The following is a 15604-nucleotide window of genomic DNA, read 5'->3' on the forward strand; positions in this document are numbered from 1 at the left end:
AATTCTTTCCTGTGCTATTAAATCCTATGACTGGAAACCAGAGAAAGCAACAGCTTGTAAAATTCATTTAACCTCTCACAGTTTTCTGTTGATGTTACGAATGCAACTCTCTCACAGAAGGCAAGTATCTCAGTCTGACTGCCTCATCGTAGTTCCTCACAGCAGAAACAAGGATGGAGAAAATAGGAACAAGCTTCGTTGTCAATAGAAAAAAAATTTAATCTCCCCCTCAAAAACACCCCACAACCTTACTTTATTCCATAAAGCACTTGTAAATCTGACAGAGACTCCAGGAGTTTGTGCACCTACGGTAGCTGGGTTACAGATGAGTGAGAAGGAGCAAATACCTCTTCCTTCACTTTCAGCGTCTCTTCTAGTTCCTGTATTGTCTGGTTTAATTCTGTCTTGTGGGTGTGCACTGCATTGGCTTGGCTACTAACACATTCAAGCTCAGTCACCTAAGATGAAATGAGAACACAGGTTAAGCTGTAGGACTATCTCAAGAGATTTCTTGCAGAAAATGTAATCAGCCCTGGACAGGTAAATCATGACTTTTAAACAACATATGAAAATCAATTTTGAGAAATATTAAGATACTTAAGGTAGAATGAATAGATTCTTTACGAATCTACGAATTTACGAATTTAGGACAATGAAAAAAAGACTGGGGAATAATTATTTACATGGTTTGGTCATGGAAAAAGTTAGGAAAGCTTAATTGATTAATGACAGTTGAGAACCCCTATAATGAAAGGCTCCTTTAAGATTTTCTTATGACAACATATTCCAAATCAGATAGAGCCATCTGCCTTCCATCTGCAGCTTTCAAATTAAACATGGCTTCTGAAAACTGGCCTTGCCGAAGTGAGAAATTTTTCAAATACATTTCCAAAATGTAAGAGAATCTGGAAGAAAAGATACGCTTAAAATACAACTTAAATCAGTCGATACTAGAATGACTTCACATCAATAGTGTCTCTGTAGCAAAAGAAAACATTCTTTAGTCAGTAAGAATGTACTAAGGGCCCAAAGAGCTACATAACTTTTAACTTGGTATTTTCTGAGAGAAGAGAGAAGGGCACTGTCCCTCAAAGTTAAACCATCCAACAACATTGATGGATCCAACAGTCAAAATACACAACAGTCAACACAAAAACATGCATGCACACTCCATCACAGCTCTTTACACACATCAGGATCTCATACATTGTGCCTGACTAGAAGAATGCAATAAATTCTAGACTATTAACGAAACGCAAATCCTTCTTCTTCACATTTTCCATTATCTACTTACCCTCCATAAATGTTACTCTACATTTCTAAACACTTTCTTCCTTTCTATTCATGTACTAATAGCTTTGTGCAGAACCTGATCATCCAGGCCTAGACCACAGCAATGGCCCGCCAGAGGACATAATTATAATCTTTGTCTATTTTTACCTCCTATAAACTAACATTCATTTATCATTGTGTAACTCCTTCATTCAAAGTCTTTCAAAGTCTCATTTTTTACAATATCAAATCTAAACCCTCAGGTCTTACATACATCAGTCCTTAACTACTTAACCATCCTCATCACCCAAGACACCACATATGTGGTTTTTCCAGCTAAGAATAGGCAAGTCTCCTCATGCTAAGAATAAACCACTCTCACACCCATCTTGCTGACTTAACTAGAATATCCACTCTTACCACTGAAGCTGTTCAGACATTAGCAAACCTTCAGCTCTCAGCTCAGCATTTACTTTCACCAGAAAGTCATTCCTATTTACTTAATTCCTCTAGGCTTTCCTGTCCTGTGGTCCACAAAATGAAATGTATTCAAAATCTTGGGAATTATTTCCTTATTGTTCAATATATAGGAGTTTTTTTATTTTTTTTGTCCAATTAGATAGATAATGAATTCATCATGGGGAGTTCCAGTTCTGATTATGATGGAGTACTTTTTACTGGAAAAACCTTCCCAAAGATAACAACTGCAAATCATGACCAAAACGTAAAATTCAACCGTTTGAATACCCTGGTAAGTGACAAAGTAGAGCAAGAGACAGAAAGAAAGCAATCACATTGGGTACCCCAAAGACACAGATGTAGTGAAAAGAAGGGCCATCTGTACCCCAACGGTCACAGGAGCAATGACCACGGTCACCAAACTGGGGAAAGGGTCAAGATGCCCTTCAGCAGATGAATGGATAAAGAAGATATGGTCTGTATATACAATGGAGTATTATGCCTCCATCAGAAAGGATGAATACCCAACTTTTGTATCAACATGGACGGGACTGGAAGAGATTATGCTGAGTGAAATAAGTCAAGCCGAGAGAGTCAGTTATCATTTGGTTCACTTACTTGTGGAGCATAAGGAATAACAAGGAAGACACAGGCAGATGGAGAGGAGAAGTGAGTTGGGGGAAATCGGAGGTGGAGATGAACCATGAGAGATTGTGGACTCTGAGAAACAAACTGAGGGTTTTGGATGGGAAGGTGGTGGGGGGTTGGGTGAGATTGGTGGTGGGTATTAAGGAGGGCACGTATTACATGGAGCACTGGGTGTGGTGCATAAACAATGAATCTTGGAACACTGAAAAAAATTAAATTTAATTTAAAAAAAAAAAACAAACACATTTACACATCCTTTTGCTTGAAGGAACTCTGTAGTAGGCTGCATTGCTTGACTAGAACTTAAATAGAAACCTGTGGTCTTTTTGCCCTGAGAAGCCTGAGGGTCTGGGGATTCCTTAGCACAGCTGAAGCAGCTAGAAATTGGAGGAACTGTATGAAGAAAGCCCCCAAATAAACATATAGACTCCCTTCAAATCTTTGGCTAACCCTTGAACTACACACACACAGGTAAGATCCAAGGAGTCCAGTATGGGACTGTTGGGAGGAGCTGGAAGGCTGCAGGAGCTGAGTTGTGGTGGGGTTCACCACAGAGAGAAGAGTTTGATGTTTCAGTCCTATCAAATTAGAGGACATGGGTTATTAGCTCAAGCTTTCCAGTGAAACACCAGAAGGGTTATGCCTTAGAAATAAAGATTTCCCAGGACTAGGGAATTTACCATAGGGTTAAAGGCCAAAATTAAAATAAATGGACTCTAATGAAGCCTAAGTCCATACCTCCACAATTTAGGGAAATCTGTAAGTAAGTTTAACTGCTTGGCTCAAACAAAAATCAACATCATTCAGAGTAAGATAAAAGAATCTTACTGTACGTCATCTAATTTCAAATGTCTAACATACAACTAAAATGACTAGACATGTGAAGAACTAGGAAACACAACCTATGGTAAATACCAAAAGCTGCCCCTTACACCACTCGGGCTGAAACTGCAAAGGAATTTAGGCTTCAAGGAAATGACACCTGATGGAAATTCTAATCTACAAGAGGGAAAGAAGAGCACTGAAAATTATAAATGTGAATAAAAAGAAAGATTTCATTTCTTAGATCTTTAAAATCCAATTCACAATTTAACCCAAAATTTCCTTAAGGACAGAGATTATACAGTAAGGGGATATGACAGTTCTTTAGTGACTATTTATTGGCTCATGAGTTAACTGTTATGGATTAATTTATTTTATTGTGGTAAAAACCACAGAATAAAATTTATCATCTTAGCCATTTTTAAATGTACAATTCAGTAGTGTTAAGTATATTCACACTGTTATGAAAAAGATGTCCAGAAATTTATCATCTTGCAAAATGGAAATTCTATACATATTAAATAACTTCCTTCTTCTTCCTCGTAAGTTAACCTTTATACATACAATAGGATGACATTTACTCAGGTTTCTTACTCTCCCTCCCTGTCTCTATTTCATATTACTTTCCCCGTCACCCTGATCCTACTCCATTCCTCAAATTGTGCTCTGGTAGTAAACCCATTTCCTATGGTCTATGAAATTCACTTCTTTGGTATGCTTCCTAAAAAAGGAAACTAGTGGCATCTACGTCCTGCTGGGTAAATGCAAATGCTCTGAATACAAAAAAATTCTTCTCAAGTAACTGTTTGGGCTTCTAATATTATTTATACTGGGATTTCTGATCTTCTTTTCCTGTTTGAAATTACAAATACAAGTGTCCCCCACTTTCTGAGAGTTTGCATTAGGCCACTTCACATTCATAAAAGACCTGTATTAGTATGGTAAAAGCTTTTATTGGCAAAACTAAAAATGGTCCTCAGATTTGTCGGTTAGCAAAAACAGACACTAACATAGGTCTTTCGTAAAGACAAAGTGAACTTCTGGAAAGCAGGAGATACTCTTACCGTTATACTACTTTGGCTTAAGAACGGTTTCACAGGATTGCTTTACTTTTGGATAGTGGGGGAAACTTTGTGTAACCAACCTTTATAAAGAACTTCTTACCTGTATTTTTTAAGTTGTTCCTTCCTCAAAAAAAACACAATAAAATTAAATAATAAAAGCATCTATCATTAACTCGGTGCAACTGCACATCAATTCATTTTTTCTGTTCATTTTCACAGGAATTCTACAGACTATATATTATTATTCCTATTTTATACATAGAATATTGAGCAGAAAGGGTAACTTACCAAAGGTCAGAGAGCTAGTAAGTGGCAGAATAGAAAAGTATTTTTCTTTTTAAAATATTTTATTTATTTGACAGAGAGAGAGAGAGAGAGAGAGAGATCACAAGTAGGCAGAGAGGCAAGCAGATAGAGGGGGAAGCAGGCTCCCTGCTGAGCAGAGAGCCCAACGCGGGACTCAATCCCAGGACCCTGAGATCATGACCTGAGCTGAAGGCAGAGGCTTAACCCACTGAGCCACCCTGGCGCCCCAGAAAAGTATTTTTAACTAATAAACCCACATTTGCTACCATCTATATGTATGTTCTGACAAGAAATGACTATCTCCAGATATCCTTGCAAGGAACCTACATGTATGTCTCTGCTGGTCAGGAAGACGTGTTAGGCATCAGTCCCCAGGGCCAGCTGCAGCTCTGAGCTTACCCGCTTGTGCAGACGTTCTGCTTCCTCCTGATAGGCAGCAAGCTGCTGTTTCCATTGTTTCACATTGGCAGTGGACTCCAAAAGGGCCGCAGTGAGTTTGGCATTATTTCCTTTGAGGGTAGCCAGTTCAGCCTCCCAGTGTTTGCTGATTGCTGAACTAAAAGAGAAGAAAATTCTATTACACTGAATATTGTCACTTTGGAGGTGCAGCAGTACTCCATTCTATTAGCTTTATCGTTTTACAGCCCATGAATGTCTCAAAGATAATCCGAAAAGAATAAAAACAAATATTTCACTGAAATCTTCCTGCTGAAGAAAATCCTGCAAGTGAAGAAACAGTAAAAGTATCACAGTAGTAGGCTTAATGCAGACCTGTTCCCACCTTCATTAGGACAGATACTATATCTACAGAACAGTATCTACCCATTCTCTTTTGAGGAATAAACATTATATCCTGAAAAATATCTACAGGCAAAACCTAACAATGTACTGTGTTATTTTTTAGAGATGGGTATTAAATTTTTTTATTTTTAATAAAAATATGGCTGACATATAATATGGTATTTCTAGAGTACAACAGAGATAATTATACACAATTTACAATTTTGGGATCTAGTTTTCTAACAGACCAAAACACACACAGGATCCAGTGTATTGCTCTGTTCCATCCACCCGTCTGATTATATTCTGATATTTGTGTGTGTGTATGTGTGTGTGTGTTTAGTATTTTATTTATTTATTTGACAGAGAGACCACAGACAGGCAGAGACAGAGAGGGGGAAGCAGGCTGCCGGCTAAGCAAGAAGCCCGATTCGGGGCTCGATCCCTGGGACCTTGGGATCATGACCTGAGCCGAAAGCAGATGCTTAACAACTGAGCCACCCAGGCGCCCCCATACCACATCTTCTTTATCCATTCATCTATTGATGGACCTTGGGCTGCTTCCCTATCTTGGCCATTGTAAATAATGCTGCAATAAACCTAAGGGTGCGTGTATCTTTTAGAATTAGTATTTTCATTTTCTTTGGGTAAATGCCCAGAAGTGAAATTAATGGATCATATAATATTCCTATTTTTAATTTCTGAGAAACCTTCAAACTGTTTTCCATAGTGGCTGCACCAAATGCAGGAAACCCTGAAGTACAATTTCATTCCTTTGTGAAACACGTAAGGATGCTGCAATGTCAATAAGGCTTGAGACATGTAATGTAGTATTTCTTCTGTAACTGTTATTGATTTATTTCACATTACTCATAATTTTGAAATGCCTAATACACGAAAAATTTGTCACAATACATTTATTTCAGATATTATGAGAGGCTACACGTAGACATTGGTCCTAATGACTTAATTTCTGAAAGAATTCCATGTCACATATAAAACAAACAAAAAAACCCAAAAAGCAAAAAGCTATTTCTTCATTTACTGTTCTACTTAATAAGTTATCCAAAGTTAACTGCCTGAACCAAGACAATTTTTCTATTATAAAGACAATCCTATTAACTGGGAAGATTCCTCTCTTGATAATTCCTTTGTTAACTGTCCCCTAAAGAAAGAATTGCCTCATCTGAAAGAAAAAGATGTATTTATTTGAGAGAGAGAGAGAGAGAGAGAGAGAACACACACACAGGGAGTGGGTAAGGGACAGGAGAGAGAATCTCAATGGACTCCCGGCTGAACACGGAGCCCGGAATGGGGCTCAAGCCTGCAGGACTTTGAGATCATGACCTGAACCAAAAACAAGAGTAAGATGCCTAACTGACTGAGCCACCCAGACGCCCCTCTTCTTTCTTATTATTTAACAGTTTCCTCCTTTTAGTGAAATTCTATAAGCCTCATCCTGTTAACTAACTAGTGATGATGATGGCTTTCTGTAATCTGCATTTTTGGTTTTTGGTAGGTTATTTATATCACAGAGTAAATGCTTTGATGGACTGATTTTTCTGTTTTTTTTTTGTTTTTTTTTTCCCTTTTTTTTTTTTTTAAGAGAGGGAGGAAGGAAAAGAGGGAGGGGGAAAGAGAGATATGGGAGGGGGGAGGGGTAAAGGGAGAGAGAGAATCTTTTTTTTTTTTTTTTTTAAAGATTTTATTTATTTGTCAGAGAGAGAAGAGAGCGAGTGAGCACAGGCAGACAGAATGGCAGGCAGAGGCAGAGGGAGAAGCAGGCTCCCCGCCAAACAAGGAGCCCAATGTGGGACTCGATCCCAGGACGCTGGGATCATGACCTGAGCCGAAGGCAGCTGCTTAACCAACTGAGCCACCCAGACGTCCCGGGAGAGAGAGAATCTTAAGCAGGCTCCATGTCCCGCACGGGAATTGATTTCATAAGCCTGAGCTCCATGACCTGAGCAGAAATCAAGAGTTGGATGCTTAACTGAATGAGCCACCCAGTCACCTTGGACTGATATTTTTAAAAGCAATTTAATTATGTAGTATATAAAAGAAAGCATGCTCTTATCAGTAAGATCTCTAAATCTCATCACTAATAAGAAGATGTATCAGCAACTTGAACCCTCTGATACAATGCATAGGGAAAGACACAAGATAATTTCTGTGGTATTCTTGCCAAAAAGGCATAACCTCATTCTAAACATGAGATAACATCATAAACCCAAACCGAGGAAATTCTACAAAATAACTGGTTGCAGGGCACCTGGGTGGCACAGTGGGTTAAAGCCTCTGCCTTCAGCTCAGGTCATGATCGCAGGGTCCTGGGATCGAGTCCCGAATCGGGCTCTCTGATCAGCAGGGAGCCTGCTTCCTCCTCTCTCTCTCTGCCTGCTTCTCTGCCTACTTGTAATCTCTGTCTGTCAAATAAATAAATAAAATCTTAAAAAAAAAAAAAAACTGGTTGGTACTCTTCCAGTGTCAAGAGAAGACAAGAGTGAGAAACAGAATGGTGGAGAATAAGAAGACATAATTAAATGCAAATGGATAGATTCCTAGGAAAAGGGCAATGATGAAAATGAGTCTTGTAAACCAGAGTTAGTACTACTGTATCGATATTAATTTGATAATTATTATGGCTTGTAAGAAATGCTAACAATAAAGGAAGCTGGGTGAGGGTTTCTTTACATAGTTTTTTAACTCTTCTATAAGTCTAAAATTAGTTACAAATAAAAAGTTTTAAAATTTTTCCAAAGTTTACTGAGAAAATTTCATCTAAACATGAAAGGACAAAAATCAAACAATAAGCTAAGCCATTAATTTACAACCCATTTCTATCCTTGAAAATTATTTTCTATTCTGTCTTTTGTGGAATAATTTTCCAAATTCGGTTTTTCTGAGCAAAGCATGCACCTGTTCTGACTTAATTACATATTTTTTAAAACCACCTACCACTTTTTTCCCTATAGAGGAGTTTTATTTAAGGAGACCCTTCAATCTGACAACTAAAATCTTATTGAACTAATTTAAACACTTGATATATGCAAATATCAAACTCCTGGGGGCATCTTTTGTTACATTTGGTCTTTTGTCCTGTTTCAGAAATCCCTCTAGAGTCTTAAAGTGGAAACGGAGATATTGCTATTCAAAAGAAGCTCCTTTCCACTACAACAGAGTTTATGTCAATGAGGTCATTTTTAGAACCCTTCTAAAGATGTGGGGGCTGATTTCCAGGAAAACCAACTTTGACTAACGAGCTGAAACTTTCAGTCCCACGTCCTGGTCTCCAGGGAGGGGAGATGGGCTAGAAGTCAGTCACCAAGGGCCACTGAGTTTATCAATCATATCTGAGCAATGAAGCCTCCATAAAACCCCAAAAGAATGGGTTTCTGAGAGCTTTAGAGGATGTTGGTGACCCAGAAACATTTATGTGCTAGACCCCAAACTCCACAGAAAAAGCTCCTGCTTTCATGATCTTGTCTTATGCATCATTTCACCCAGCTGTTCATTCATATCCTTTACAATAAACTGATCATCTAGTGAGTAAAACCAGTTTCCTCAGTTCTGTGAGTCTCTCTAGGAACTTAATCCAACAACTTGTGGGAACCTCTAATTTATAGCCAATATATCAGAAACAACCTGGACTTGAGATTGGCATCTGAAGAGGAAGCAATATTGTGGGTCTGAGCCCTTACCCTGTGAAGTCTGATGCTATCTCTAGGTAGTTTAAGAATTGAGTTAAATTTTGGGGACACCCAAACAACATCCATAGAGAACTGTGTTAACTGCTTGGTGGTATCAATCTGCCTAATCTTCTTGGATTGAGACACATGGGTTACATCTCCTGTTCTAGTCAAGCTGGCTTGCCTGAGAGGGTTTCTTCCTCCCAATCAGACTTTCACTTTGCTTCCCTATGATTTTTTGCTCTAAATTTTCTATATTCAGCATCAAACATCAAGAATGCATTCTTCTCTTTCACAGATTCAGGTCTTCTCCAACAAGTATTTTCTAGTTATACCACCTATCCTTCCACTTTGAGCACAGCCCAGAGCTTGCCAATCTATGCAGGTTTAGCTAACACATGACAACCTAAATGGGGGAAAAAAAAGGTATTCATTAAAGTAAAATGCATTCTTTATGAAGTAATTACAAAACCAACCTAGGGTTAAATTAATTAACATAATGAATAGTAAATGTTTTAACTATTAAATTTTAATTAAGTTTTTAATATAAGTTTAAATGTAAGTATTTCGAATCTTACATTTGGGACAGGATTTCACACTGGCCTTGATTAGTATAATCTATGGATTCTACTATTTAGATTTCCATTCTAAATCAATCTATCAAGCATACAAAATAACAAGAGTCCCCTGTCCAGGTACCTAGCGCGTCCAGGCGCGGAGGTTTAAAGACCCTTTGGGGGTCGCCCGTCCGCCTCGGGTCGGGGCGGTCGGGCCCGTGGGGAGGAGGGTTCCCTTCTCCTCCAGACTCCGCCGCCCCACCCCACGCCCCCTGGGGCCGGGGTTGCTGCGCCACACCACGGTCTTTGCGTGGCCGTCGGGAGGGGGCTACCCGGCGGCCCCGTAGGGCCATGCGTGTGCGTCTGTGCCCCGCGTCCCTCGGTGTGTGCGTGGGGGGGGGGGCAGGTGGGAACCCCCTGGGCGCCTGTGGGGAAAAAAAAAAATAACAAGAGATTTCATATATAAAACACAGATCTGGAACTTGGAGAATCTACAAAGGACCCATTCAGGAAAAAGTTAGTATTCCTAAACAGAATGTCTTGTTTTGGTGTAATTTAGAAATCAGTTCATTTGGCCAATTGAAATTAGCCAAACTGGGGACACCGGGTTGGCTTAGTCAGTTAAGCATCTGCCTTTGGCTTAGGTCATGATCCTGGGATGCTAGGGCTGAACCCCAAGTAAGGCACCCTGCTCAGTGGGGAGTCTGTTTCTCTCTCTCCCTCTGCCCCCCACTCCAGCACTCTCTAATAAATAAATCTTAAAATTAGCCCAACTGAAACACAAAGAGAAAAAAAAGAAAAAAGAAACACAGTATCTAAGACATGCGGGGGGGGGGGGGCAGGGGGGGGGTAGGGGAGGAGAGTGGATACCAAACTGTCTAACAAATGTCTAATTGGCATCCCAGAAAGAGAAAAAAGAAAAAAGATAGCAGAAGAAATATTTGAAGGTGCAATGCATGAGAATTAAAAATTAAATAAATAAAGGTCATTTAATGACAAATCCAAAAGGCCCCAAAACATATTACATATAAAGGAACAAAATGACAGTTACAGTAGTTTCTCATCAAACTATGCAGTCCAGAAGGCAACTGTGATAGTGCCAAAAGAAAATAATTCTCAACCCAGAATTTTACACACAGTGGTAAGACATTTCTAAATGAAGGTGAAATAATGAGTTTTTCAGACAAAGAAAAGCTGGGGAATTCATTACCATTAGATATTATAGGAAATATATGAAAGGAAGTTCTTGTATTATGCCAGACAGAAAGTGGGATCTTCACAAAGAAATGAAAATATCTGGAAATGACTGAATTGAAGATTTAAAAAATCTAAAGGCAATTCAAAGGAAAAAGAATAGCCTTTTAAACAAATGATGCTAAATGAACTAGATAAATACACACACACAGAATCTTGAGTTATGTCTCATAATCCCATATAAAATTTAACTGAAAACTTAAAACTGTTATAAAATATAAAACTCCTAGAAGAAACCACAGGAGACAACCTTTCCATGGGTTAGGAAAAGGTTTCTTAGATAAAACACCAAAAGCAGGATCCATGAAAAAATAAAAGGATTTCATAACAATTAGAAACTTCTCTTTGAAAGACACCATTAAAAAAAATAACAAAGAGATTCTAGAATGCAAGGAAGGTTCAACATATAAAAATCAGTGTAGGGGCACCTACGTGGGTCAGCTGATTAAGTGCCTGCCTTCAGCTCAGGTCATGATACCAGGGTCCTGGGATTGAGTTCTGCATGGGGCGGGGGGTGGGGGTGTCCCTGCTCAGCAAGTTGTCTGCTTTTCCCTCTGCCCCTCTCCTTGCTCATGCTTGCACTCACTCTCTTTCTTTCTCTGAAATATATAAATAAATAAAAAATCTTGGGGCGCCTGGGTGGCTCAGTGGGTTAAAGCCTCTGCCTTCGGCTCAGGTCATGATCCCAGAGTCCTGGGATCGAGCCCCACATCGGGCTCTCTGTGAAGCGGGGAGCCTGCTTCCCTTCCTCTCTCTCTGCCTGCCTCTCTGTCTGCTTGTGATCTCTGTCTGTCAAATAAATAAAATCTTAAAAATAAATAAGTAAATAAATAAATAAATAAATAATCTTTTAAAAAATCAGTGTAATAGGGGTGCCTGGGTGTCTCAGTCATTAAGCGTCTGCCTTCGGCTCAGGTTATGATCACAGGATCTTGGGATTGAGCCCTGGATCAGGCTCCCTATTCAGCAGGAAGCTGCTTTCTTCCTCTCTACTCTCCCTGCCTGTGTTTCCTCTCTTGCTGTCTGTCTCTCTGTCAAATAAATAAGTCTTTAAAAAATATCAGTGTAATACACCACATTAATAGAAAAGAAAAAAAACACATGATTATCTCAAATGATGTAGGAAACACATTTGACAACACTCAATACACTTTTATTAAAAAAAAAAAAAACCACTCAATAAATGAGGAATAGAAGGAAACTACCTCAATGTAAAAAAGGCCATATATGAAAAGCACACAGCTAATGTCAGAGTCAAATATCAAAGACTGAAATCCTTTCCTCTAAGATCAGAAACCAGAAAAGGATGCTCACTGTCACCACTCCAAATTCAAACTGGTACTAGAAGTCCTAGCCAGCACTAGTAGGCATAAAAATGAATAGAAGATGTCTAAATTAAAAAGGAAGAAGTAAAAATATCTGTTTGCAGGTGACATGATTTATATGTTGAGTACCCTAAAGATTTCACAAAAAGGCTATCAGAACTATCAAATGACTTCCCCAAAGTTGCAGGACACAAAAAACACACATAGGCATCTGAATAGGCAAAGAAGTCAAACTTTCTCTACAGATGACATGAAATTCTATGTGGAAAACCCAGAAGACTCCACTCCAAAATTGCTAGAACTCAAACAGGAACTGAGCAAAGTGGAAGGATGTAAAATCAATGCATAGAAATCAGTTACATTTCTATACACAAACAATGAGATAGAAGAAAGAGAAACTAAGGAGTTGACCTCATTTACAATTATACCCCAAACCATAAGATACTTAGGGATAAACCTAACCAAAGAGGCAAAGAATCTGTACTCCGAAAACTATATAGATCACTCAGTGAAAGAAAGTGAGGAAGACACAAAGAAATGGAAACGTTCCATGCTCATGGATTGGAAGAACATATGTTAAAATGTCCATGCTACCTAGAGCAATCTACACATTCAATGCAATCCCTATCAAAACACCATCAACTGTTTTCAAAAAAATGGAACAAATAATCCTAAAATTTGTATGGAACCAGAAAAGACCCCAAATAGCCAGAGGAATGTTGAAAAAGAAAACCAAAACTGGTAGCATCACAATTCTGGACTTAAAGCTCTATTACAAAGTAGCCATCATCAAGACAGTATGGTACTGGCATAAAAACAGACATATAGATCAATGGAACAGAACAGAAAAACCAGAAATGGACCCTCAACTCTATGGTCAACTAATCTTCAACAAATGAGGAAATAGGTTCAATGGAAAAAAGATGGGTCTCTTCAACAAATGGTATAGGGAAGACTGGACAGTCACATGCAGAAGAATGAAACTGGACCATTTCCTTATACCATACACAAAAGTAGACTGAAAATGGGTGAAAGACCTCAATGTGAGACAGGAATCCATCCAAATCCTAGAGGAGAACACAAATAGCAACCTCTTCCTAGACACATCACCAATGGCAAGGGAAGCAAGGGCAAAAATGAACTATTGGGACTTCATCAAGATAAAAAGCTCTTGCACAGCAAAGAAAACAGTCGACAAAACCAAAAGGTAACTGACAGAATGGGAGAAGATATTTGCAAACGACCTATCAGATAAAGGGCTAGGATTCCAAATCTATAAAGGACTTATCAAACTCAACACCCAAAGAATAAAGAATCCAATCAAGAAATGTGAAGAAGACATGAACAGACATTTCTGCAAAGAAGACATCCAGATGGCCAACAGGCAAATGAAAAAGTGTTCAATGTCACTCGGCATCAGGGAAATACAAATCAAAACCTCAATGAGAGGTTTTAACAAGTCAGGAAACAACAGATGCTGGTGAGGATGTGTAGAAAGGGGAACCCTCCTACACTGCTGGTGGGAATGCAAGCTGGTGCAATTGCTCTGGAAAACAGTATGGAGGTTCCTCAGAAAGTTGAAAACAGAACTACCCTACGACCCAGCAATCGTACTACCGGGTGTTTACCCCAAAAATACAAATGTAGTGATCCAAAGGGGCACAGGCACCCCAATGTTTAGAGCAGCAATATCCACAATAACCAAACGATGGCAAAAGCCCACATGTCCATCAGCAGATGAATGGATAAAGAAGAGGTAGTATATATATATATACACAATGGACTATTATGCAGCCATCAAAAAAATGAAATCTTGCCATCTGCAATGAGATGGATGGAACTAGAGAGTATTATGCTAAGTGAAATAAGTCAATCAGAGAAAGACAATTATCCTATTATCTTACTGATACGAGGAAGTTGAGAAACAAAACAGAGGATCATAGGGGAAGAGAGGGAAAAAAAATGAAATAAGATGAAACCAGAGAGGGAGACAAACTAGAAGAGACTCTTAATCTCAGGAAATAAAGTGAGGGTTGCTGGATGGGAGTGGGATGAGAGGGATAGGGTGGCCAGGTGATGGACATTGTGGAAGGAATGAGCTACGAGTGCTGTGACTCGTGTAAGAATGATGAGTCACAGACCTGTACCCCTGAAATAAATAATACATTATATGTTAGTAAAAAGAAAAGTGAATTCTACCATATTTATAAATTATACTTCAATTTAAAAAATTACCGCATTACCAAAAGGAAAAAAAAGACTTTCTAAACACTCTTAAATACACTTTCTGTGACTGTAGGATTATAAACTTCAAGAGCTGGAAAGGTCTTCTTAAACTGGTAGAATAGTCTCTAAGCCGCTCCATTCATGCCTGTATTTGTTGGCATGGGAAGAGACTGGGTGGGCAGGAAACACATAATAAGAGAGTCAAAATTAAAAAGGAAGGAGGTTAGGGGGCATTGGTAGATGGTGATAAGAAGTAGACAGGAGAAGCAGCATTGTAGAGGCAGGGATTCACATAGGAAAGGAATGGGCCATAGACAAGGCATAATTAAAAATTTGTTTTGGGGGCTCCTGGGTGGCTCAGTCTGTAAGCATCTGTCTTCGGCTCAGGTCATGATCTCAGGGTCCTGAGATCAAGATCCGCATCGGGCTCCCAGCTCAGTTGGAAGCCTGCTTCTCTCTCTGCCTCTACCTGCTGCTCGCCCTGCTTGGGTTCCCTCGCTCTGTCAAATAAATAAATAAAAATCTTTTTTAAAAAATTGGTTTTGTGGGTTAGGCCTCTGCCTTCGGCTCAGGTCATGATCTCAGGGTCCTAGGATTGAGTCCCGCATCGGGCTTTCTGCTCAGTGGGGAGTCTGCTTCCCTCTCTCTCTCTGCCTGCCTCTCGGCCTACTTGTGATCTCTCTCTGTCAAATAAATTTTAAAAATCTTTAAAAAAAATTGGTTTTGTGCAGGAAGACACTGAAACGATGCCTCTGCAACAGGACAGAAAAAGGTGAAGGTATCATGTCTCAGTATACTATAAACTTGTCTACTTCATTTCCCTAAACATGTCTTGAGTCTCTAGTATGTCAGTAATGAGATCTGGCCACAGAGAAGCTGTCCAAAGGATTCCCATTAACCTTTTTCTTCTTTACACAGCCCCAAAGTCCTACTGATTGCATTCAAACAAAAAGGTAAATGCTGAAGAAAATGGTCATACCAAATACATTTCTGCATACTGCACAAAAGGACAATAAACCATAACAATTTGAGGCTTAATAATCTAATCTTGAAGTAGGTATTACAGGAAAGAACAGTTCAATGCTGTTTTTGTGTTCCTGTATTTTCTCATACTTCATTCCAAAGTAAATAAATATGGTTTTAAGGCTGTATAACAGTATCAACCAAAATTTTAACTTTGTTGGTAAATTTGAATCTTTTAG

At 39.0% G+C, this 15604-nt stretch overlaps 1 protein-coding gene across 1 annotated transcript in view; it reads right to left on the reverse strand.

Annotated features, from left to right (window-relative positions):
• The window catches only part of HOMER1 (homer scaffold protein 1), a 134427-nt gene that overhangs the window by 19033 nt on the left and 99790 nt on the right, over positions 1-15604 (reverse strand). The window contains exons 6-7 of the mRNA XM_047730129.1: positions 4971-5127; positions 348-458 (exon numbers count right to left, since the gene is read on the reverse strand). Coding sequence (XP_047586085.1) covers positions 348-458; positions 4971-5127 — 268 coding nt within the window. The remainder of the gene's footprint in view (positions 1-347; positions 459-4970; positions 5128-15604) is intronic.

Source organism: Lutra lutra, chromosome 5 (genome assembly GCF_902655055.1).
Source record: "Lutra lutra chromosome 5, mLutLut1.2, whole genome shotgun sequence".
Classification (NCBI taxonomy): domain Eukaryota; kingdom Metazoa; phylum Chordata; class Mammalia; order Carnivora; family Mustelidae; genus Lutra; species Lutra lutra.